Consider the following 24,220-nt stretch of genomic DNA (forward strand, 5'->3'; position numbering starts at 1 on the left):
CTCTCTTGCACCCCTGCTGTCTCCATGAGAACATATCTACATTAGCCTGCTAACGGATAACAGTCACGCGGAACAGAGCCAAGGTAGCCCAACCAAGACCAGCTTAATAAGCCAATATCCATACACATGAGAAAGCTGCCCAGTCAAGATCAGCCACCTTATCAACCCAGCTGACTTAGACTCACAGCTATGAATGCTTATCATCGTATGCCACCGTGGTTTTGGTTGTGTGTTACACAGCATTACTATGTCAACAGATAACCACTATACCAAGTAACTAATTAAATTGAGTTATTGAGAGATGTTTCCCTTAATTTTTTATTTCTACCATATTTTTCCTCTGAAAACATTAACTTCTGTTAAGAATACTCAGAGGGCAAGAAAACAAATAAGAAATCAAATGAAAAATCAATGAGAAAACTCCAAATAGCCCATAGTTTGGTGGTGGACACCTGTCTTCATTGCTGTGAATCATAACATGTTCATATCTCCATCAGGACCATGGAGCCCTTAGTAGAACATGTGATATATTTCATTTCATCTCATGAACTAGGCACAAGGTCTAGTGAAAGGATTGTATGTGAGGGAGTTTTACTAGATGATCTCTTATCTCTAATGCTCTCAGGCAGCTCATACCCAGCCTGAGTGAGCAGCTGCCTAGACAAGAGGCAGGTGTGTGTCTCAGTGGACCTCACCTGCCCACAACCAAGGGACATGTTACCTTGTTGGCACATCTTCATGGTCCGTATCCTTATTGCCTCTCCTCGAACTCGCCCTTCACAGAAATAAGCACCATTGATTTTACTAGCCTTTTCTCTCTTCCAAACAACTTTTTTAGCCCATTCTCTGGTTGCATCTTGAGTAACTTCCAGTGGATCCTGGTGCTGGTTCATTAAGGCTTCAAAGTCCCTTCCTATGATGATGGGCTCATGGGGGCGCCATCCAGAGGCGATGCAGGTGAGGGATGTCTCAGCGTCAGACACGAGAGGTAGGGAATTGATCAAGATCAGGTCCATGGCACCGTCCACTGTTGCTAAAAGGAAAAGAGGGAACATAATGTATGAGGAAGGTTATTAACATGGCCCCACAGGATAAGCTGGTGTTTACAAAGCCTTGTCTAAAAATAACTGTGTGAGCAGTCTTTCTAAAATGCTACTCTGACCATGTGCCTATCTCTCATTGGACAAAATCCAAAACTCTTTACCATGGCATCAAGACTCTTCATCACCTAGACCCTGCTAACCACTCCTGCCCCATTGAACGCCCTAGCTGTAATGGGCTATCAGTTATTCTCCATTCCCAAAACAATATGTGCACTAGGTGTCTTTACACACTACAGTGCCTGAGACATAGTTAAGTATTCTGTAAGTGTTTGCTGAATTGAGACAAATTCATGATAATGGCATTATTATCATTATCATGAACTGAATAAATAATTATCATTATTTATCATTAATTATTGATCAACTAATGATAATGTGGTTCTACCCCAATAATATTCTAAAGAAATATGTCAGTGGCATACACCATATGCTAACTTTATAGACTCTCATCATTATCAAAGTATTGCCTGATTCCACATAAAATTCCTCAAGGTAAGGGAGGGACTGAGTGAAGTCTACATTTCCATCTGACCCTCATCTTTGAAATGAGCCTAATAAGACCTGTCTTGCAGAATTCTTGTAAAGATTAAATGAGAAAAACTACATAACCTGCCAAGCACTGTGTCTGCAATATACAGGGTACTCAATGACCATTATTTCATTTCTCTTTATTCTGTTTTCTGAACACCTAGCCCCAAACCTCAAATCTTCCCAAATGTAAAATCAAAATCTTACTTGACTTTTAAGATTTATTTCCTAAGTTATAAAGCACATTTACAAAAAGAAAACCCTCTCATTTCACTTTCTCTCTCTCCCTCTCCCTCTTTCCCTTTCTCTTCTTATTTCCAAAGTTTCTAAGATAAGCAAATGGAATCTGTGCCTATTCTCTCCTCTTAGTGAATGTGGAAATACCAGGGATGGAGGTTGTTTTCTGGCTCCAGTGATGGTTGCTTCTCAAGTCTACGTAAAATGATCAGGAGACTAGAAAGGTCAAGCACAGCTGGTGAGGAGGGCTACTGGAGTCTCAGGGACCTTTAGGTAGATGTAAAGTGATTCAGGTAGGTTCCATGTTATCTCATTTAATATTCATCAGATTCTCTCCTGGGAGTATGCGCCATTATCTCATTTTTAAATATAAAGAAATTAGGGCTCAAAAGATTGAGTAGCTTATTCTATCTTCCACAGCTATTGAAGTCAGAGCTGGAATTCAAATTCTTACTGGTCTTTCAGTTCCTTATCTATACCATGCCCTTTCCTACCTCAAAACCTTTGGGCATGTTGATCCCTGTGCCTGGAATTCTCTTTTCTACTCTTTGCATGGCTAATTTCTCTCATCCTTTGGGGTCTTAGCTTAAATGCCTATCTCATGGAGGTCTTCTTTACCTATCTTATCTACAATATCTACACACTCTCATCCCACCACCCTCAATTCAGCCTCCTATTTGTTTCCTTCATAAAGATTACCACAGTCTGTGATTATTTTATTTGATCTCTCTCCTCCTAGATGATACATTCCATTAAGATGAGAACTGAAACTGTTTTATTTGCATTGATTTACATAGGAATATTCTACCTATTCTCAGCATATAGAGGACTTAATAAATATTTGTTGGCTAGATGGATGGATGGACGGACAGATGGACAAATTTTATACCAGATCTAATTCAATTTCACCAATTCACTTTGCTCCCACTTGTTGAAAAATGAGGTTAAAAATGAAAGTTCTCTTCTATTTACAATAGCCAAGACATGGAAACCACCTAAATGTCCATTGACAGATGAATGGATAAAGATGTGAGATATATATATATATATATATATATATATATATATATATATATATACACACACACACACACACCCCATGGAATATTGCTCAGCCATAAAAAAATGAAATAATGCCGTTTGCAGCAACATGGATAGACCTAGAGATTATCATATTAAGTGAAGTACGTGAGAAAGAGACAAATACCATATGATATCACTTATATGTGGAATCTGAAATATGACCCAAATGAACCAGTCTACGAAACAGAAACAGACTTGTGGTTGCCAAGGGGGAGGGGCGGTGGGGAAGGGAAGGATTGGGAGTCTGGGATTAGCAGATGCAAACTATTATATACAGGATGGATAAACAACAGGGTCCTACTGTATAGCACAGGGAACTATATTCAATATCCTGTGATAAACCATAATGGAAAAGAATATGAAAAAGAATGTATACATGTATAACTGAATCACTTCGCTGTACAGCAGAAATTAACACAACATTGTAAATCAACTATACTTCAATAAAATTTTTTTTAAAAATGAAAGTGCTCTTCTGAGTCTAAACTGACCCCTTTGCCTGTATTTAAAAGACTGTTTTGATAATTACTGAGTTTATGAGGGGGGGAAAGCAAATGTTAGGCTTTTACAAAATTCTATAGAAAGGTGATCAGTGGTTGCTGAGGATTTGGAGCTGACTGGTATTCATTTACCAGACCTACTTATGCCAAACACTGTGCCTGCCATGAAGTCCTCATACAATTTGTGTTTGATGGCATTTGCCAATGTTTGATGTATACAGTGATGTTTTGAGGATAATCCTATTAGGAGCTACATTTTAATCTGATTCAATAGGAAGAATTTCAAAGTCAAGTCTTAATGTACGTAGGAGTTGGTGTTGCAATATTTTTCTTGTAATATTAACTCAGTACGCTGAGGGAAGAAATCTTGAGTAGAGTGGGTTCCCAAGCCTGACCCTCAAGCATCTATCTTGCTTCTAGCCTCATTGGTTTAACTTTAGGATTTCAAGAGAGGAAACAGAGGTTAGGATAAGAAAAGCATCATAAGAGAGAATGAGCGAGGAAACCTAGCAGTGGAATTACAGCCTCCAAAAATAACACCAGAGCAGTTACCCGTACACACACACACACACACACACACACACACACACACACACACACACACATCCAGCCCTGCCTCTGAGTAAGCACCACCTCATCTCCCACACTCACTCCTTCCAGGCATGTTCCCAGAGAGAGTCATCAAGAGGAAGGAAACACTGTAATTCTTTCAGCTCCAGTGGGATCCACCCCCATTTCTAGGGCCAGCTGAGTGATTTGCCAAAACCAAGGGCTCCGCTCTGAACTCACCGAACTGGCCGTGGTTTATTTAATGACTTTAGGAAATAATAGAAAAAGCAGTTGATTTGAAAAGACAACCACACTGCATCTGTAAATTATTTCTAGGTATGGGTCTAGTTTCTTTTTCCTTTTGTTCCTCCCAGCTCTCTCCCTTTACTTTCAGGGACAGAAAGGGAAACTGTATACTCTGAGAGTCTGGATTTGACTACACTTTGCTACCCTTATTCAGCATGTCAGTTTCAGGAAGCACTCTTCCACCCATGAGTTCTCTGTCCTTTGTACTGCCACTTACAATAAAATATCAGAAGAATTTTGTACATGAGTTTTAGATACAGGAAGAAATACCACATTCCTGGAATGAATTTTAAAAATCATCTGTTTAGCTTTCCTAAAACAAGAATCAGTATTTTTTCTTGTTTGCATATGCCCCAGGGAATTTCTGGAAGGTGATACAGGAAGCTAAGAACAAGGGTGACCCATTAGGGGAGAATGAGGTCATTGGGGGGACAATGACAGGAGGAACACTTGTCACTGTATACGTAATGTATACAATGCTTTTGAACCATTGGAACATTATCTACACATAAAAATTAAATGTAAAAAAGTAAATGTTAACTTCTCTTCCCTTAAAAAGGTGCATTTGTAAGGGAATCTAGAACCAGAGAAATATATATGTCTCTCATCATTTATTCTTACACTCATTCCAAATCTTTTTGGATCACATCCATATAATGCATTTTCTTTTTCTCTCAACTTTGGACTAGTAATAGAAAATGTGACATCACTCCATAATGCTGAAAAAAAAATTGGTTAAAATAAAATAAAAGAAAAGGGAGGAGGAGAGTGGCCAAACTTCACCTTTCAAAAAGAAGAGAAGGGGCTTCCCTGGTGGCGCAGTGGTTGAGAGTCCGCCTGCCAATGCAGGGAACGCGGGTTTGTGCACCGGTCCGGGAGGATCCCACATGCCATGGAGCGGCTGGGCCCGTGAGCCATGGCCGCTGGGCCTGCACGTCCGGAACCTGTGCTCCGCAGCAGGAGAGGCCACAGCAGTGAGAGGCCCGTGTGCCACAAAAAAAAAAGAAGAGAGAAGCAGAGGCCCTACTGCCACAGGTACAACTGTAGCTTGTGGCTTCTCGAAAGGGTTCTGCTACTGGCACAATGAAAGGTGTAACTGCTACTGCGTTACTGATGCTACCCAGGAATCTGCTATTGGTGACATTTTCCTGAGAATAAATGCCAAGAGACACAGCCCACCTGGGCTTGCACAGCTATCTGTCCCCAAACCAACACCTTTTCTTCCACTACAAAACTATCCTCTCTAAGTCCTGCTGCAGACCGGTTTCGAGTTGTTTCACCACAACCACAGCCTGAAGAGCTTGGATCAAATTCATTAATTAGTTCAATTCACACTTCTAACATCAAGACTAAGAGTCTGCTGTAAGTAAGATGCATATGGAATTTCATACATCTTAACGTGTTTGGGGGATTGATTTTTCCTCAGCAAAGATCTCACAAACACTTTTCAATATTTGCATAAAAGTGTGTCTTGTTTGTAAGGAGATACTGGCCAATGTAGCATGGCATCCACTGGGTTAACAAATGACTGTTCATCACAGTTGAAGCATAACAATATCCTACAACACTGCTCTGCTCATTATGTTTTCTGTGTGCTGTACTGAACAGCACCTAACATTTTTCAGTAACATTTTCTCACTAAATCTCATTGTGGTGAACAAGAAGTGCTGCTTAAATCTTCTTTTTGCATATAGATTTTCTTTTTTTTTAATTTTAGTAATTTTTTTTCTTTTTTTCTGGCTTCATTTGGTCTTAGTTGCGGCACACAGGATCTTCACTGAGGCGCGCAGGCTTCTCTCTAGTTGTGGCGTGCAGGCTTCTCTTTAGTTGTGGTGTGTGGGTTTCCTCTCTCTCATTGAGGCGCGCCAGCTCAGCAGTTGCGGTGCGTGGACTTAGTTGCCCCGCAGCATGTGGGATCTTAGTTCCCTAACCAGGGATCGAACCCACATCCCCTGCACTGGAAGGTGAATTCTTTACCACTGGAGCACCAGGGAAGTCCCTGCATATAGATTTTCTTATACTCAGTATTGCTTCTGTAAAAATAAAATAACACCCCCTAAGGAAATGTAAAAATAAGAGAAATCCCCTAAGAATATAGAAAATGGACCAGGTATGGCTGACAGGGACCAAAAATAAAACGGAGCCAGGCAGTCACGACAGACCTGGGACTGAGTCACGTAATTCTTCCTTAGAAAAACCACGAAAAAACCCCTAGAAGGACTTCTGATTCTGCTAAGGTCCAACCTGGAAAAGCCCCTAATGAGAAGCTTGGATGACAGCCAATCATCTAAAACTTGTGGTCAGGCTGCAAGGGCCATCCAGTTCCCTTATGACTCCCCCAACCGTGGCTTCTGCAGCATGCCTGGTTTGCAAACCTTGAGAACAACAAAACTGTCCTTTTGCTTCAAGATAACCCTAATTCTTTCCTGGGATTGATTTGTAATTTAGGATGACACTTTGAATAATGACCCATCATCTAAGACATGGAAATATCTTTCTTTAAAAACAGTCTAGAAAGGACTGTGGACCTAAATCTACAACCATGTAATTAATAGAACCAAACTGAATTAGAAATGAGAGACACAGTCATGCTTTTCAAACTGTGTTTCAAGGAGTTGTTATTTCTCATTTTTTAAAAAAGGTATTCCAGAACTTTCTGAGAGTGGCGGGGGTGAAATTAACAGAGCGCATTCCAGATGTCCCCCCCCACACACACACTCTCACTGAGCAGCTCAACTTTCATCTGTTTGTTTTATATTTCGGCTCCACATAAATTTTCATTTGGGAGAAAGGAATTTGCTTAAATAAAACATATAAAACCTCAAAGGTCATCACTTTTAACAATTTTACTTTTACAGATGAAGAAAATGAAAGGTTAAATGAATAAATATCAATGAAAATACATGTCCCTGCCTCACAAGGTGCTGACTCCAATTAGTCTGCTGTGCCCCTCCATCCACATTCAAGTTCAGCACAGCTGCAAAGACAAGTTCTGATTAACACAGCTCCCCAATCTTTGAAGCACTTGCCAACTAAACGGAAAAAGCAGGTTAAATTACTGCAGAGTGTGGCTATTCCCTTGTGCTTTTTATTACCTCAGAATTGTGGTGTTGGGTGGAGTTTCACTAATATGTGTTTGGAATAAGGTATCACATCTTCGGAACGACCCTCTGTATGATTTCTTGGAAGTTTGGTATTGACTACGTTTCAGATTTTTCCAAAGCGTCCTTGGCTGTCTCACCTTCCTAACAGCAGAAGATATCTTAAGAGTTCTAAATATGTAAAATGGCAATGAGTACTACCTTGGCCAAAAGTACTTTTGAAATCAGGGGATTGGCTGAACTGGTAAGGTCTTGGCCAAAAGCATTTCTGAAATCAAGGCCCTGACAATGAGCAAAGAAGCAAAGACATCCCTAAAACAATCCAAGATTATTTGGTGGAACTGTTTGGATTTTAGTTAAGTTATTTTTTATGGTGTCCAGAAATGGAGAATTCTCTTCAGTTTTAAAAAAATAAAAACTCATTAAATTATCTATATGTCTACTCATCCATTAACAAATTTATTAAGCACCTCCCATGTGCTAAGGTACTGTATTTGACCCTGGAGACACAACAATGAATAAAACAGATCTGATCTCAACCCGTACGTAATTTACAGGCAAATGTGGAAGACAGGCATGGCAAACCCATCACATAAACAAATATAACACTGGAACCACGATAGGTACCATGAGAGAGAATTATTTATAAGGTACTACGGGATAGCATAACAGTGAACTTAATCAAACTTGGCTGGTGTGGAGAAATGGTTTATGAATCAGGTAAGGCTCCTTGAGGAAGCGACATTTGGCCTGAAGGAGAGTTGGAATTACCAGGACAAAGTGAAAGGGATGTGACAAGAGACTCAGGAAAGTTTTCCCCCAAAGGGTAACTACTGAGCAGGATTTTGGAGAATGAGTAAGTGTTTAATAGGACTCACCACTAGAATGTTCTCTCTTGGTTAATGTCAACATCCTAAAGTTGACACTAATTTCTTTTTATCGGATTCTAAGAACTACTGGCACCATTTCTATGCGTCAACTCTATGTTAAAGTATTTTTCGCGTCTCCTCTCCCTTCTTGTGTCCCCAGAAGAAATCCCGTTCCCAGGCATGTTTCCAATATTTTAATCTTTTGTTTGTTTGTTTGTTTGCTTCTAGGATACTTTTATGTATGTAATAAGTCTCTGAGCAATAACTTCATCCTCAAATTTCCTTCCGAGAAGATAGTGGGCAATTAACGAGAAGATACCAACATGCACAAGCCTGGAAATACCCAAAGGAAGTTGCTAACTATTTACATGCACAGTTGGGAGTTAGACAAGGACACCCTTGATATGACTAGGCTGGGTCTCTCTAACAACAAACTGCTCTCACTCAGGAGTTGCGCCAAGCCTGTTTGCCCCAAGGGCACGCCCATTTCCCATCCCCGCCTCCCTGACAAACAGGACCCTCATCCGCCTGCTGGAGGAGACGGCATCCCACCCACCCCCTCCGTGAACGCCAGAAATTTTCCATACAGGATAAATACTGCATGTTCTAGTTAGAACATCAGAATTGCCACCAGTCAGTTAGCAAGCAAGTTTTTATTTTATACAGGAGTAGACATAGCATCCACAGAGTGAGACTTCACTAAATGCCCAGTACATATGCACACTTATGTGTAAAACTCCATTTCTGTAAGGTGGGGCTGGAGGAGGCATGGCACCATCAAATCAAGGATTGTTTAAACTGGAAAAGACTTTAGATATTGCCTGGTGCAAGCCTCACACTTTATAAAGGGCAAACTGAGGCCCATGGAAAAGAGACTGGCCCGTGGTCACACAAAGGCTAATGGCAAAGCCAGCCCTCAAGTGTGAATTTCTCCCCAGGGCCTCTTCTGTCACGCCAGGGTAGCAGGGTAAATGGACAAATCTTTAATGTGAGGGAATTTGGAATGTTCATCATTTTGACAGGATGGTACCTGAAGAATCCTGGAGCTTGGCAGAAACTGGGCCAAGAGAGAAAAGACATTGAGGAGAGGCAGCCAAAAAGCTGGGAAGGGTACAGGACAGTGAGAGTGGAAATTACCAGAAATGAGGTTTGCCCACCTCATAAATCCCCCCAAGCCTTACAATGCTGCCTTATAAACTTTCCTATCATTTCACCCCGAGAGAGGGATGCTCTCTAACTGAATCGTATTGGTCCATTGCCAGCAAATGCATCTGGTGTGAGAGGAACCCATCTCTGGAGCCAGGCCACCTTCTCTTCCTGGGTTCTTCTGCTTCAATCGCCTGCCAAATTCCCTTCTCCCTTCTGCTGCCAAAAGATGTGCACAGACGCACATACTCACTCCCACAACCAAATATCGCTATCGTCCAAGACAGAATTCAACAAGCTCTTTAACTCCTACGTTCCCTGTTCTCCAGATCCCAATAAGGAAGGCAATTTGGGTTGATTTGCTTGCACAAAAAAAGAGAATAAGCATAAGAATTTAAGAATAGCTTAAAGCGACAATTCTGAGAACTATCAGAAGAGCAAACCAAAGAAGTGAGTCTGGGGACTTCCCTGGTGGGGCAGTGGTTGAGAGTCCGCCTGCCAATGCAGGGGACGCGGGTTCGTGCCCCGGTCCGGGAGGATCCCACATGCCGCGGAGCGGCTGGGCCCGTGAGCCATGGCCGCTGAGCCTGCGCGTCTGGAGCCTGTGCTCCGCAACGGGAGAGGCCACAGCAGTGAGAGGCCCGCGTACCGCCAAAAAAAAAAAAAAGAAGTGAGTCCGTAATGGGAGAAGCTCAGGACCATGATCATTTCTAAGAAGAGACTGACAAAGAGGGCTAGCGTTCTCAGCAGGCTTCAGATTATACCGTGTCGGGAAGAAAGCTAACATTGTTTATTATAGACTACGTAACAGGTACTATGAAAGGTGTTTTACAAACTTTGTGTGCTTGAATTCTTTGTGCATTTGAAGGAAGGGATTTATATTCCATTCTATAGGTTAAAAAAAAGAAACTCACAGATGTTCTGTAATATGCCCAGCGACAGACGAATAGAATTTGAACCCATGTCTCACTAAGTTCCATTACCAGTCACAATGCTTCACTCTAAACACCACAAGAGAATTCTATTTTGCCCTTTGTCCACTATTGTATCTCTAACAATTAGCACAGTGCCTGGCATATAACAGCTATTCAATAAGTGCTGATGAAGGAATAAATAAATAAATAAATAAGCAAGCAAGCAAGCCTGGCCTTCGATGAGTGAATTTATTCAATAAGCACTTACTTAATAAGTACTATGAGGTGGGCCCTATGCTGCCTTCTGTGGATGAAGAAAAGAATAAAATATGGTTTCTGCCTTCAAGAAGCTTACAGTCTGGTCATCCAAAGGCACGAATATACACAAATCCATAAAGGAAAACATTGACTGATTGCACTATAGAAAATGCCAAAATCTTTTATAAAATAAATAGCTAACTGCAGTAGATTGAAATATAATGGTCACAATAATTTACATTTCCTTCCATTGAGAAGTGAAATCTACTTCTTTACCCCTTGAATCTAGGCTTGGCCATGAGACTATCCTTGATCAATGAAACATTAGCAAATGTGACAAAAACAGAGGCTTTAAAAGTGCTTTTCCCCTGGGCCTCCTACTGCTCTATGGGACCCTGAGACTACCATGAGGAAAAGCCCAGACTAATCCACTGAAGGATGAGAGACCACAAGATACAGACATGAGCCATTCCAGCTGAGGCCCAATAGACCAACTGCCAGATATGAGCATAAACCATCCTAGACCATCCAGTCCCAGCTAAGCCAACAGCTGACTACAGAGATGAGCCAATCCAGTCTAGATCAAAGAACTTTCCAGCTGACCCACAGAATCTAAGATATAATAAATGTTTGTTGTTTCACCATTAAGTTTTCAGATGACTTGTTACTCAACAAAAATGAACTGATACAATAATTACCACATGAAATGATAATTAACTTGACTACAAATCCCAAAACACAAACTAAAAGGGCATCTCATTATTTGTCTATCAAATTAGCTAACGATAGAGAGGGTCATAGTATCTAGTGCTAGCTGATAAACAGGAAGGTCTACACCACTGGTGTAATTGATAAAAAGGCCAAATGGGAAAAATATTGTTATAGATAAAATTTAAAGAGTTAATATGTATAATACATAAGTAAATTCTATAAATTAATAAATCAGTAGTAATTCACAGAGGAAGATACACAAATAGGCAACTGTCATAAATTGGAAAAAATGGTCACGATATTTCCAATATTCCTTGGAAATGCATTTCTGGGACATGCTTGCAAATCTACAGTTGTAAAGTTACATAAAAGCTAACCTTGATTCATCACTTATTATATGTCAGGCACTTTTCCATGTGTGTAACATGTAATAACTTAATCCTCGTAGAACCTTATGGAATAGGCACTATGATTATCTTCATTTTACAGAAAAGGAGACTAAGACAAAAAGAGGTTAAATACTTGGTCATTGTCATACAAGTAATTAGTGGTAGAACTGAGATTCAAATTTAGGCAGACTGATTTCAAAATCCACTCTTTTAATGATTAAACTATACACATATTACACCAGTTCATATCAAAAATGTATCTTCTAATAATTCAGTGAAGAAAGTTTAGTCTTTTCAACAATAGTGTCAGAACAATGGACATCCATATGCCAAAAAAAAAAAACGAGCCCTAAACTAAAACCTCCCACCTTGTACAAAAATTAAATGAAAATGGATCATGTAAAATGTGAAAATATAAAACTTTTGGGATATGGGAGAAAAATCTTCATGATGTTGGAGTTAGGCAGGGAGTTGTTAGCTATGACAGCAAAAGTGTTATCTGTAAAGCAAAACAGTGATAAATTGGATTTTATCAAGATTTCAAACTTTGATCTATGAAAGACACTGTTAAAATCAAAATACAAACTACAGACTGGGAGAAAACATAGCTGACAAACAACTTACATCCAGAATATATCTTAAAACTCTCAAAACTTAACAGTAAGAAAACAAACAATTCAATTTTTTTAATGGGCAGAAGATTGGAGACACTTCACCAAAGAAGATATGTGGATGGCAAATAAGTACACAGAAAGATGGTCAGTATCATTATCCACTAGGAAAATGCTAATTAAAACCATGTGAGACACCACTGCACACCTATTAGAAAGGCTCAGAAAAACCCTGACAATACCAAGTGCTAGCTAGAATGTGTAGCAACTGTAACTCAATCACTGCTGGTGGTATGTAAAACGGATGGTCCAGTCACTGTGGAAAATGGTTTAATCTGTTTTTTATAAAGTTAAATATACATTTATCACATCACCTGGCAATCCCACTCCTATGTATTTACCCTACAGAAATGAAAATTTATGTTCATATAGTGAATGTTTATAGCAGCTTCATTTATTCATAATCACCCCAAACTGGAGAAACCCGAATGTTCTTCAATAGACAAATGCATAAATAGCCATTGTACATCCAGACAACGGAATACTACTCAGAAATAAAAAGGGGTAGACTATTAATACTTGCAACAATATGGCATTATGCTGAGTAAAAGAACCAATATAAAAAGGCTACATACTGTATGAATGCATTTATATAACATTCTGGAAAATGTAAGCTTATAAGGATGAAAAACAGATGAGCGGTTGCCAGGGATTAGGAGTAGGGGAGATTTGACTAAAAAGGGCAGCACAAAAAAGATTTTAGGGGCTGATGGAATTGTTCTCTATTCTAACGTGGTAGCAGTTGCATTGAAACTCATAAAGCTGTACACATAACATAACTGTATATTAATTTTTAAAATTATAGTAAAAAGGTATCCTCCATAATTATCAATAAAAATATGCAAAGATATGGCAAGAATATTCACTGCAGCCTACAGCCTCAACTGGAAACAACACAAAGTTCATGAAGGGGAGCACAGTTAAATAAATGATGGTTCATACATTTAATTGAATATTATGTCTGCATGGAATTATACCTTTGATATATTAAGTGAAGAAAAGATACAGAACAGTATGTTTGATCTCATTTTTGTCAAAATATTGAGAAAAGCCTCAAAGTCACACACCAATGGTGGTACTTCTGGCTAATGAAATTGCCAGGCTTAGGGATCAGGGGTGAGGTGAGGAGGAAGGCAGATGTTCACTTATTGTTTTACATATTTAGTATTGTCTATCTTTTGTAGATAAAGACTTTTTTGTAGATGAAGACTTTTATTTATTATAAAAACACATGCAACTAATCAATCTAATGGCAGTTTTTTGCTTAATTATTGACACATCTGTCTCCTTCCTTAGACAGTGAGCTCCCTGAAGAAAAGACCTCTATTTTGTTCATCTCTAGCTCCTAGCACAAAGCACTGTGTTTGACAAACTGTGCATATTTTTAATATATTTAAGTTGAATTTGAAGAATTCAACAGTAAATGAAAGTAGAACATCTTTTTTTTTTCTTTTTGGAATTTTAATTATAAGTCCAAGAATGCTCCTTTGACTAAATTTTGATATAAATTGTCTTGAAGAGATCTTTCTTTACTGTCTCTTTTTTAAAATTAATTTTTGTTGGAGTATAGTTGATTTATAATGTTGTGTTAGTTTCAGGTGTACAGCAAAGTGAATCAGTGATACATATACATATATCCACTCATTTTTGGATTCTTTTCCCATATTGGTCATTACAGAGTATTGAGTAGAGTTCCCTGTGCTATATAGTAGGTTCTTATTAATTATCTATTTTATATATAGTGAAAGTAGTACATCTTAAACCCAGGTGACAATTCTATGAATTGTTATTAGCCTGGCGCCATCAACAGGATAGTGGAGTAGTTAAGAGCTTTGGTCTTGACGTTCTGTCTCATTTTCCTCATCTGTAAAATGGGAGAATAACTTCTAAATCATTGACTTTTTAAAAATTTTATTTATTTAATTTATTTATTTTTGGCTGTGTTGGGTCTTCGTTGCTGCACACAGGCTTTCTCTAGTTGTGGCGAGTGGGGGCTACTCTTTGTTGTGGTACGCAGGCTTCTCACTGCAGTGGCTTCTCTTGTTGCAGAGCATGGGCTCTAGACATGTGAGCTTCAGTAGTTGTGGCACGCGGGTTCAGTAGTTGTGTCTTGCAGGCTCTAGATTAGTTGTGGCACACGGGCTTAGTTGCTCCGCGGCATATGGGATCTTCCCAGGCCAGAGATCAAACCCGTGTCCTCTGCATTGGCAGGCAGATTCTTAACCACTGCAGCACCAGGGAAGCCCTAAATCATTGACATTTGTTTAAATGACTATTTGTATTAGCATGACATGAAGCCAGTTTGATCAAGTGAATCTGTATGAAAATATGGTCTGTGTTAGCCCCAGAGGAAGGGTTTTTATTTTTTATTTTTTTAATTTTTAAGTCCTCTTGGAGCTAAGGCACCCACAGAAGGAAGAACCTCTAATGGCTTTGTGTCCTGCTGTGTGACCACCCTCCCACACACTTCAAACCCACATGAGCAGGAAACAGGCTGATCATGAGCTAAGGAATATTCCCTGTGTTTCCTTCTAAAATCCTTTGATTGCTGTCCCCTTTCTTACAGGACTGACCTTAACAGGAAACCAAATCTCTGCACATGCAAGTGATTCTGGAAAAGCAGTTTCACAACCAGCTTGGTGGTGTGGAGGGAGCCTTGGAGAGAGAGATGAGGGGGCTACTCACAGAAGGACACAAGCCGTCACTCCATGGGCCTCTGCCAGCTAACCCTCGGGAAGACCACTGACCTAGCCCAAAGGCCTCCCGCTGTGTCCCTGGACCAGAGAACCTTCCTTACATTTTCTTCCTCATCTTTAAACGTTAGAACTAGGGACTTCCCTGGTGGCACAGTGGTTACGAATCCACCTGCCAATGCAGGGGACATGGGTCCGAGCCCTGGTCCAGAAAGATGCCACGGAGCAACTAAGCCCATGCACCACAACTACTGAGCCTGCGCTCTAGAGCCCGCGAGCCGCAACTACTTAGCCCACGTGCCACTACTACTGAAGCCCGCACGCCTAGGGCCCGTGCTGTGCAACAAGAGAAGCCACTGCAATGAGAAGCCTGTGCACCGCAACGAAGAGTAGCCCCCGCTCACTGCAACTAGGGAAAAGCCCGCGCACAGCAACAAAGACCCGACGCAGCCAAAAATAAATTAAATAAATAAATTCATACATTTATTTACAAAATAAATAAAAGTGAGAACTATACTCCAATAAAATTTTTTTTTTAAGTGACCCTCTGCACAGTGTATAGTTCTTATACTTTGCTTCACTTTACTCTTAGAGCAGGACAGTAGCTCTGCATTCTGAAGCATCACCCCCACCTGACTAACCAATGGGGTCATGATCTTAACTCAATAGTGAAAGAGGGCTCAGGGACCGTCTAGCCTCATTTCATTTAGTTTAGGAATTCCTTTATTACAATTCTGGAATCTATTGTCCTCTGGGCATTACCTGAATTATTTCTGTGATTGGAAGTCTCCTATTTGGGAAGCAGCTTGTGAGGCCATATTCCCTCCCCTCCATCAAAAAAAAAAAAAAAATCTTGCATACTTCCAAACTACAGATACATTTGCCAGGTAGAATTCCAACTATAAAATTTATGTCAGTTTTTCCCCTACCGAACTGCAGGCCTGAATGTCTCAAGAGGTGCTAATCTATGTGTCTTTGTTAAGAGAGGTTTCTTGAGAAACCCTGAGTATCATAGTTAGTGTCATCTCCTTGGGACGCAGTGGCAATGACGTCATTCCAAACGTGATGGGAGCTCTTCTCAAGGAATCGTCCTTGGAATCTGCACAAGCCATACTCCTTATCTGCATTGCATGAGCCCTCCTCCAATGCTTCTTTTATTTCCCCCGTCAACTGGCGAACACTTGCTTAGCCTCCAAGTCTTGGCTTATTCTCTCACACAGCCTGGGGAGCCTCCCAGATGCCACAGGGCAGAGGCTGTTGTCTTACAGACTGCACAGATATCTAGTAAGCACGGCAGTGTGACAGGCCAGGATCCTACATACAGCAGCTGCCTGGGAGTTTATCACTAATGGCTTAGGAAAACAGCTCTTCCTTTATCTTCCCAAGTAGACATTCTAAGATCGACTGAGACTTTTCTGGCAGCAAGGAGACAGAGCCTGTCTGTGCAGTCACTTGAGGGAAAACAGTCCAAAAACATGAAAGCCAAGAGGGAATTTCATTACATGTTTGAGTCAGATACTCTTGGCATGGGCTGGGTCCATTTTCAAGTCAAAGTTAGTATAAAATGTAGACGTCATTGGGTAAGAGTCTTGCTTTCTAAGCCCAAGACATGCTCCGTTTCTTCTCTTCATTTCGACAAGGGGTGCCCTTCGCCAGCTGCTCTCCAACCTCCTCCACCCAGCTCTGGGGCCATGGAGGTCACCTGTAACCCACTGGGTTCAGCTACAAGGGGGATCCAGATGGAGACAGGAGGGTGGTAGGCGAGTGTGATCAGGGTGTTTATTCTCCCAGGTCTCCACCACTCCACTGAGCCATCTACAGAAGCCACAACTTGGTGGGGAGTCTTCTCATGCCACTGCTCTATCAGGGTTTGAGAACCACTCCTTTCCCTTGTACCTTCAGGTCTATATGCGTTTCAAGAATCGCTCATGTTTCAGTCGTTCCCTTTATGTAAATGAAATTTTGTGTTGACGTCTGAGAATTAACCAGATAAAACCATGCTTCCTGTGTCTCTGCAGGGAGACAGCAGCCCAGCTTGGTACCTGCTCTCCCCACCCTTGACACAGCTCCTCAGGCACCTCCCTAGACAGGCTATTTCTTTAAGAAGCACAGTTCGCAAATCACTGCTATCAAGTATTTGCTAGTTCTGCTTTTCAATAGTAGTTTGTCAGTTACACATAAATAATTCCTAAAATTATTAGTCATAATATAAGAGCTATAAATTATTAAGTACCTAACACCTTGTGGGTACTTTAAATACATTGTTGTACCTCATTTTCACAATAACAATATGAATTAGTCATTTATATCTCATATCACAGATGAGGAAACCAACTTAGACAAAATAAGCAACAGTGATGACTAAATGAGATCTTAAATGTAAAACATCCGGAACAGTGTTAGAACTCATGTCTTCCTTTTCCTTGATAGAGAGCTTGACACAGTAGGTTCTTCATATGCATGTACTGTTTGACTGAGTATACATTTGCCTTAGTACCTTGATCATCCCAGTAGAAAAGTGTACGCCTATGAATCTTAAATAGCAGTTTTCCTTTGGATCTAATTTCCCATTCATCTTCCTTGCCAAGACTGAGCAAGTGGCCATGGCCTTAGCCCAGAGATTATAGCTTGACCAGCACTATGGAAGACTCCATTTCCGTTTTCACAGTGATCTCACCAACTCCCAAGACTTCAGTTATCACCTGTTCCAAGTCTCGGTCTCTAGTTCCAAACTCTTCCCAGCTATAAAACATGTTATAAACAGGCCTCCTGCTCACCTAGGTAGGCGTCTCAACTGTGATATGTCTAGAATGAACTCGGCATCTTCCCCTCTCTTCACCTTTTCTCTCTCCTGATCTCTTAAGTCTCCACCTTTCTAACCACAGATGCTTGAAAACTCTGAGTTATTGTCAACAACCATCTCTCCCTCACTGTTTACAGTGATTGGATAATCACCATATTCTGCCCATTCTAGCTCAGTACTAATTCTCACATTCAACTCCTTTTCACACTCTCATTCTTTCTCACTTGAACTCCTGCAAAATTTTGGTGCCATTGTCTCTTTAGCCCCAAACGCTCTACAGGCTTTCCTTTCCTAGCCGTTGATGACATTGTTCCTTCTGCTGAGAATGACCTTCCCTACATATATTTATCTGTTCAGTTCCAATCTCTTCCAAGATTCAATTCAAATCTCAATGGTAATAGGAATTTATGTTCTATTATTTTGCACAGTTCAAAAAATAAAGTTCAAATTGGCAGACTGTTGTAACTGAAAATTCAAACCCACTACACCTGTTTTTTGTAGTGAAAAAAATTAAAGAAAATGAAGGAATTTAAGATACACCAAATGTGAGGTGATATTTAATTAACTACATCATGAAATGGAAATGTATATCTTAATAATGAAGTCTGGATCTCAGCTTTATAATGACATCTGACTAGCACCTTTGATGTAGCCTTTCTCAACTTTCCCCTAAAGACATGGGGGGAAAAAAAAGAGAGAGAGAATTGCAAATACCTACAGTGCTAACCAAAATAGTCAATCTACCTATTGTCAGCACCTAGTAACCACAAAGACCAATAGGATTAGATAGAGAAAATGAATTTTCATTGTTAAAATATTTTTAATGTCAGAAATTCCTCTTAAAATTAAAAATATATGCTGTAAAAAGTAACTTGGATCTTAAATTCCGGATTAAGGTGGCAAAGAATTTGAAGGGAAAAGGAAGGAGGAGAGAAAGTTAACATGTGCTAAGTTCCTCACTGATACACTGATGTTCAAAGTATGGTTTCACTAGTTACTGTTATAAACAGAGAAGTATAGGTTAAAGAGTGTTTTTGAAAAACATAAGGGTAAACCACTAATAAAATAAAAAACAGGATGCATACGTCAAAAATGACTAGAGAAGATAAATGTAAACAAAATGTAGACCAAGTAAGCAAACGACAGGAAAAAAATAAAAGGCTAAAAGGAAACAGCAGGAAAGTATAAAAAAAATCAAAGTACAAAACCAAATGTCAGACGTTAAGATTAAACATATTACCTGTGATTTAAAGATATTTAAAATCACCTATAGAATGACAAATACTCTCAGAAAAAAATGAAACCTTCCAAGATGATGCTTAAAACAAAACCTTGAAAACAAAGATATGGGGAAAGAACTTAGCAAGAAATGAAAAGAAAAAAAATGATGAAAGAGAAGAAAACAAAGGTAACAGTATTAGTTTCAGACAAGTGGATAGAAGGCATGGAATGGGATAAAACCTATTATATACACTGATAAAAAGTAAAGTCCATAATGAAAGCATAGTGGTTATGCATCATTGTGCTGTAGATCATATAGAATCAAATACAGAAAAAAACTGGTAAAAGCAAAAAGAATGTGAGGAAAGCACAATAGTTCTGTGCTTTATACCTCTCTCAAATTTTGACTAATGAAATTGACTAAAAATCAAACTACAATTTAGTAATAATTAGACATATGTGTAGTTATATATATATCTTTCAGATATATATAACTCTATACATTAAAGTACAGAATTTGCCTTTAATTCCCCCAATCACTCCTGCAGTACTTATCAAAATTGAGTATATCCAATGGAGCAACACATTTAATAGGAATGAGAGCTCTAAAGATCAGCGGCAAAGGTAAAAATTGTGTATACATGACACTACTCTTGACAATCCTTTAAATCGGTCATGAAGGATAATGTGGAAGTATATCTTCTATGCACAAATATAACAGCTAGGTTTTCCTCCAGCACTAGGACAGATCACTATTTCTTTGTATAAGAACCAAATAAATCAGTTGGCTGGTATTCAGGAACCAGGCAGAACAAAAAGTGTTTACCTTCAAACACGGGGGTCACAACTGCAGCATAAGAAGCCACCAAACAGAGACCAAGCTGTCTATGAAGTGAAAGGGCAACTGAAATCACATGCACTATTTTATATTTGTAGATTTTTTAGACCAAACAGGTATAGTTGAACCTGCTTAACTTAAGTTTGGCATGGCTCAGAGGTGATATTCAAAATATTTAGCAACCTGGGCCCATGAACACTGATCTGGGTAGTAGAAAATGTTCTGAAAGACCCTGATGGGCCAGACATTAACACTTTAGTTGCTGAATTGTGAAGTGGTCCAGAGGTCCTGAGGGAGTGACCTAGGCAGCCAAAGTAGCAGGTCAAGGGGAACTTAGGAGACCCAAGCAGCAGTTATTTACCAGATGGCACAGAATTATTTCACTCTTCTAACAGCTGGTACAGATGAACCAGTACAACACAGTGGAATATCAGCCCTGCTGTAACTCATGCTATCCTAGACACACACACACACACACACACACACACACACACACACACACCTCAGTGAAGTCCAACAAAGGGAAACTGTCTTTGCAATAATCCCAAATCACAACCAAACAATCCCACACAACACAAAATAAATGAAGTTTAACAACATATCATTGAACAACAACAACAAAAAAGAAAATCAACCTGCTAAAAATCATAAAGCAGTATTCTAAATAATCATTAATTCTCAAAAAAAAAAAAAACTAAAAAGCACATTATTTGTTAAGAACCCTACTTTCAAAACTGCTACAATGAGTCCAAAACTACTTTTGGAGACAAATTTATAGCTTTAAATACTTTTCTTGTTAATGAGTATTTTAAAAACCAAGAAATGTACTCAGGAAACATTTGTAAAAGAACTAACAAGACTTAAGAAAGTCAGGGAGAAAGAAAAAATAAAGCTAAATAAGAATATTAATAAACTTAAAAACAGAAAAATGAGAATTCCGAGAGCTGGTCCTTGGTGTGGGTAAAATTTACAACAGGAAGCCTCTGAAATCTATTTAGAAACTAAAACAGAGTAAAACAAGAAGTAAAATAGCTCTTGTGGAAAAGATGCTTTAAATCATAAGAAAATCTCATGTATAATTGTCAGCCAATAAATTTGAAAAAATATATATATAATGATTAGGAAATATAAATTCTTAAACTCAAAATTATGAAGCCTGAATTATCTCATCAAAAATTCACAGGGCCAGCTGGTTTTGCTGATGAGTTTATGAAATATTAAAAAAATTTTTAATAGAAAGCTACCAATTCTTTTAAGCTAGTAAAATCCTATTACCTAACATAAAATAAATAGCTGAGAAAAGAAAATTACTCCTTATCTCACTTGTGAAAAAGCAAAAAATCCCAAATAAAATATTAGCAAATCAGTTCAGCAGTTTATTAAATGAACCTTCTATAGCTACTATGGGTTTATCCTCAGAAGGCAAGAATGGTTTAGTGTATCACAACTGCCTTAGGATATCACTTATTACTTAACAGCCCAATGTGAAATGTATAGGACTTATATGAAAATGCCTATGAAATTTTACCAAAGATACAAAAGATTTAAAGACATGGAGAGATGTTCTGTATCCTTCAGTAGAAAAGCACAATCTTGGAGAGATGATAATTCTTCCTAAATTAATTTATAAATTTAACATAGACCCAATGAGTGACACAAAGGGAAAAAGAAGAAGAAAAGATAAAGGCCAAGCAGTATGATGGGCAGCTGAGGGACTTAAATAAATAGGCTATAGTGTGATATTCGTGGTGGAGTTGTTTGGATTGCCACAGTGCAAACCTCATCTTTTTCTCAACTCAGGAGTTAAGTGCGTTATACTCACAATGCCTTATCTGTCTGCATGCCTCTGTGTTTGTGATAGTGTCTGTCTGTACCTGTGTGTCTGTCTGCATGCAGAAAAAAATTGTTGCCATTTTTATTTTTAATTGAAGTAAAAGGTTGAGCTACATGTCGAGGCTGACACCAAGTTCAACAGAGACCACACGTGTAGAAGTGAGCAAGGGAGTGCCTGCGTTTACTTAAATCAAAACTGAAGCCAGAGCTCAGTGTAGGAGGTAACCATGGGAATGTAAGTGCACTGAGAATTCCAGGGGAAACCTGGAGGAGGGCATTTGAATTCCCCAGGGAGAGATATAAAATTCAATCTTATCTAGAAAATGTTAACGGTGGCTATCTCTGGATGGTGGTATATTGTATACACAAAGATAAACATTTAAAAAATTGAATTCTTTGAAAGGAAAGCAAGTGACTTGTGCTTTACACACTAAGCCTTGGATTTACAGTAGTGTCTTTCATCATACTGAGGTGTCAAAACTGCCTTCTGTGTGTCCATGTGCCCTGCACACAGTTCTATTTATCTCAGAACAGATCACATTGCAGTGGAGTGCCAGGAAGCTTAGCATGGCTGACCAGCAGAGAGATGCAGTGTGTGGTCAGAGGCTACGGAATCAATCACCTTGGGTGTGAACCCCAGATCTGCCACGTATTACCTGTATAATACAGGACCATACACATATTACGTAGCCTTCTGCACCTCAGGTTGGTCATCTGTAAAATGGAGGTGATGATACTTACCTCTAAGCACTTCACTGAGGATTAATAAATGTATAGCTCTACACACTATGAAAAAATCTTTTGTAAATTTTATGAATGATGTGTGTGGCAAATAGTGGAACAGTCAATAAACAGTGATGATAATGATGATGATTTATGATTCTCTAAAGTTGTGGGACTAATGAAGAGAAAATAGGGTTTGCTCCTCTGCAAAGTAGTCACAACTGTATCCTCCTGAGGTGTGATCCTGCCTGCAGAGCTCATCACAGGGCAAAGCTAACATTTTTAGTATTATTTTCATCTTATATCCAAAGGAAATGAGGTCCCGAGAGTGAGCTAATGAATACTACCCAGCACAATAATGGTGAAGTAGGACAAGCATCCTTTTTAAAATTTATTTCACATCCTTTTTTCCATGTAGTAACACACCAGAGAAGCAACACAAACATGCAAGAAGTGAGCTCAGTTAGCCTGACTGGTCTCTGGGTGCTGGGAACTACATTCCATCCAAGTCCTGGCATTCTGGGCTGCACTGCTAAAGCTTCCATCCTCTTAATTTGTTAGCTCTTCAAATGGACTTGACTTCTAGTAGAGGCCATAAAATTTTAATCTGTGGTTTTTTTAATGATGAAATCTGACTCCATCTAAAAATGGAATACATTTATAGTCTAAAGTCATCAGTGGGAAACAAGATTTACCATGTGTTCTACAAACTGAAGTCCAAAATCCCTGGATTCAGAGTTTTAAAATGTGACTAATCTGCTAAAGTCCTAGGTTTCAAATAGAATTTTTGATTCTCCTAATTTTGGCTCCTAGAGGAGTCAAAAATTGGATTAAACTGACTTTAGTTCTTAGACTGTAGAATGTACAATGTATTCAAAGGAAGCCAGAATGTTTGCTCTATTGTGTGTACTTGAAATTAAAACTTGATTGCTGAGGCTAGTGTGACTAATTTCAAAATTTTAACATTTGAGAGGGAGGAACACTCCAATGGTCAACTTAAAAAGAAATAACCACACATTCAATAGTCTTCCCCAAGCGTCTTCAGGTTTTTCTTTTCTTTTTTGGGGGGCCCTGCCACAAGGCTTGAGGGATCTTAGTACTCCCACCAGAGATCGAACCCAGACCCCCTGCAGCGGAAGCGCCCTAACCACTGGACCTCCAAGGCAATTCCCAAACTTCAGGTTTATAGGCAGTAAATCTCACAGAGTAAATGAGACGATGCTAACTCTCTAATTCAAGTATACATAATATTAATATCCATGCAATTACAGTTCATCTACCCAAAACTCTGCTCTCTCACAAACAAACTTCAACATAACACTGACAAAAATCAATGTTATAAAGTTCATGACTTAAGATGCATCCCTTTTACTCCTAGAAGAGTCTCAAACCTCCAGTCAACACCTTACCAGCCTTTATATAGGCATGATTATTCTGTTTCCAGTCTACAGCAAATAGAAGAAACAAACTAGCTTTCCACAGCTCATACTTCAGTTTCAAAAACTGTACTTTAAGCCACTATTGATTTAGCCGATAATTCCTCATACAGGATACCCGTCTATCACTCCCAGCTCAGGATACCCGTCTATCACTCCCAGCTCTGGGCTGTTTTGCCAGAGCAAATCCTACAACTTATGCTAGCAGTTCCCTAAAGCACTTTTGTTTAAGCAAAGACATACTTTGAATGAATGTTGTATCATAGAGAAGATAATATGTGAACTAAATAGAGTAGAGTTACTCTGGG

At 39.3% G+C, this 24,220-nt stretch overlaps 1 protein-coding gene across 2 annotated transcripts in view; it reads right to left on the reverse strand.

Moving 5' to 3' along the window:
• Window positions 1-24,220, reverse strand: part of TEK (TEK receptor tyrosine kinase) — a 104,811-nt gene that overhangs the window by 60,743 nt on the left and 19,848 nt on the right. For both annotated transcript variants that reach the window (XM_059072961.2, XM_067041386.1), the window contains exon 2: window positions 722-1,033. In XM_059072961.2, coding sequence (XP_058928944.1) covers window positions 722-1,033 — 312 coding nt within the window. The remainder of the gene's footprint in view (window positions 1-721; window positions 1,034-24,220) is intronic.

The sequence above is a fragment of the Kogia breviceps genome, chromosome 8, assembly GCF_026419965.1.
Source record: "Kogia breviceps isolate mKogBre1 chromosome 8, mKogBre1 haplotype 1, whole genome shotgun sequence".
In the NCBI taxonomy this organism is placed as follows: Eukaryota; Metazoa; Chordata; class Mammalia; order Artiodactyla; family Physeteridae; genus Kogia; species Kogia breviceps.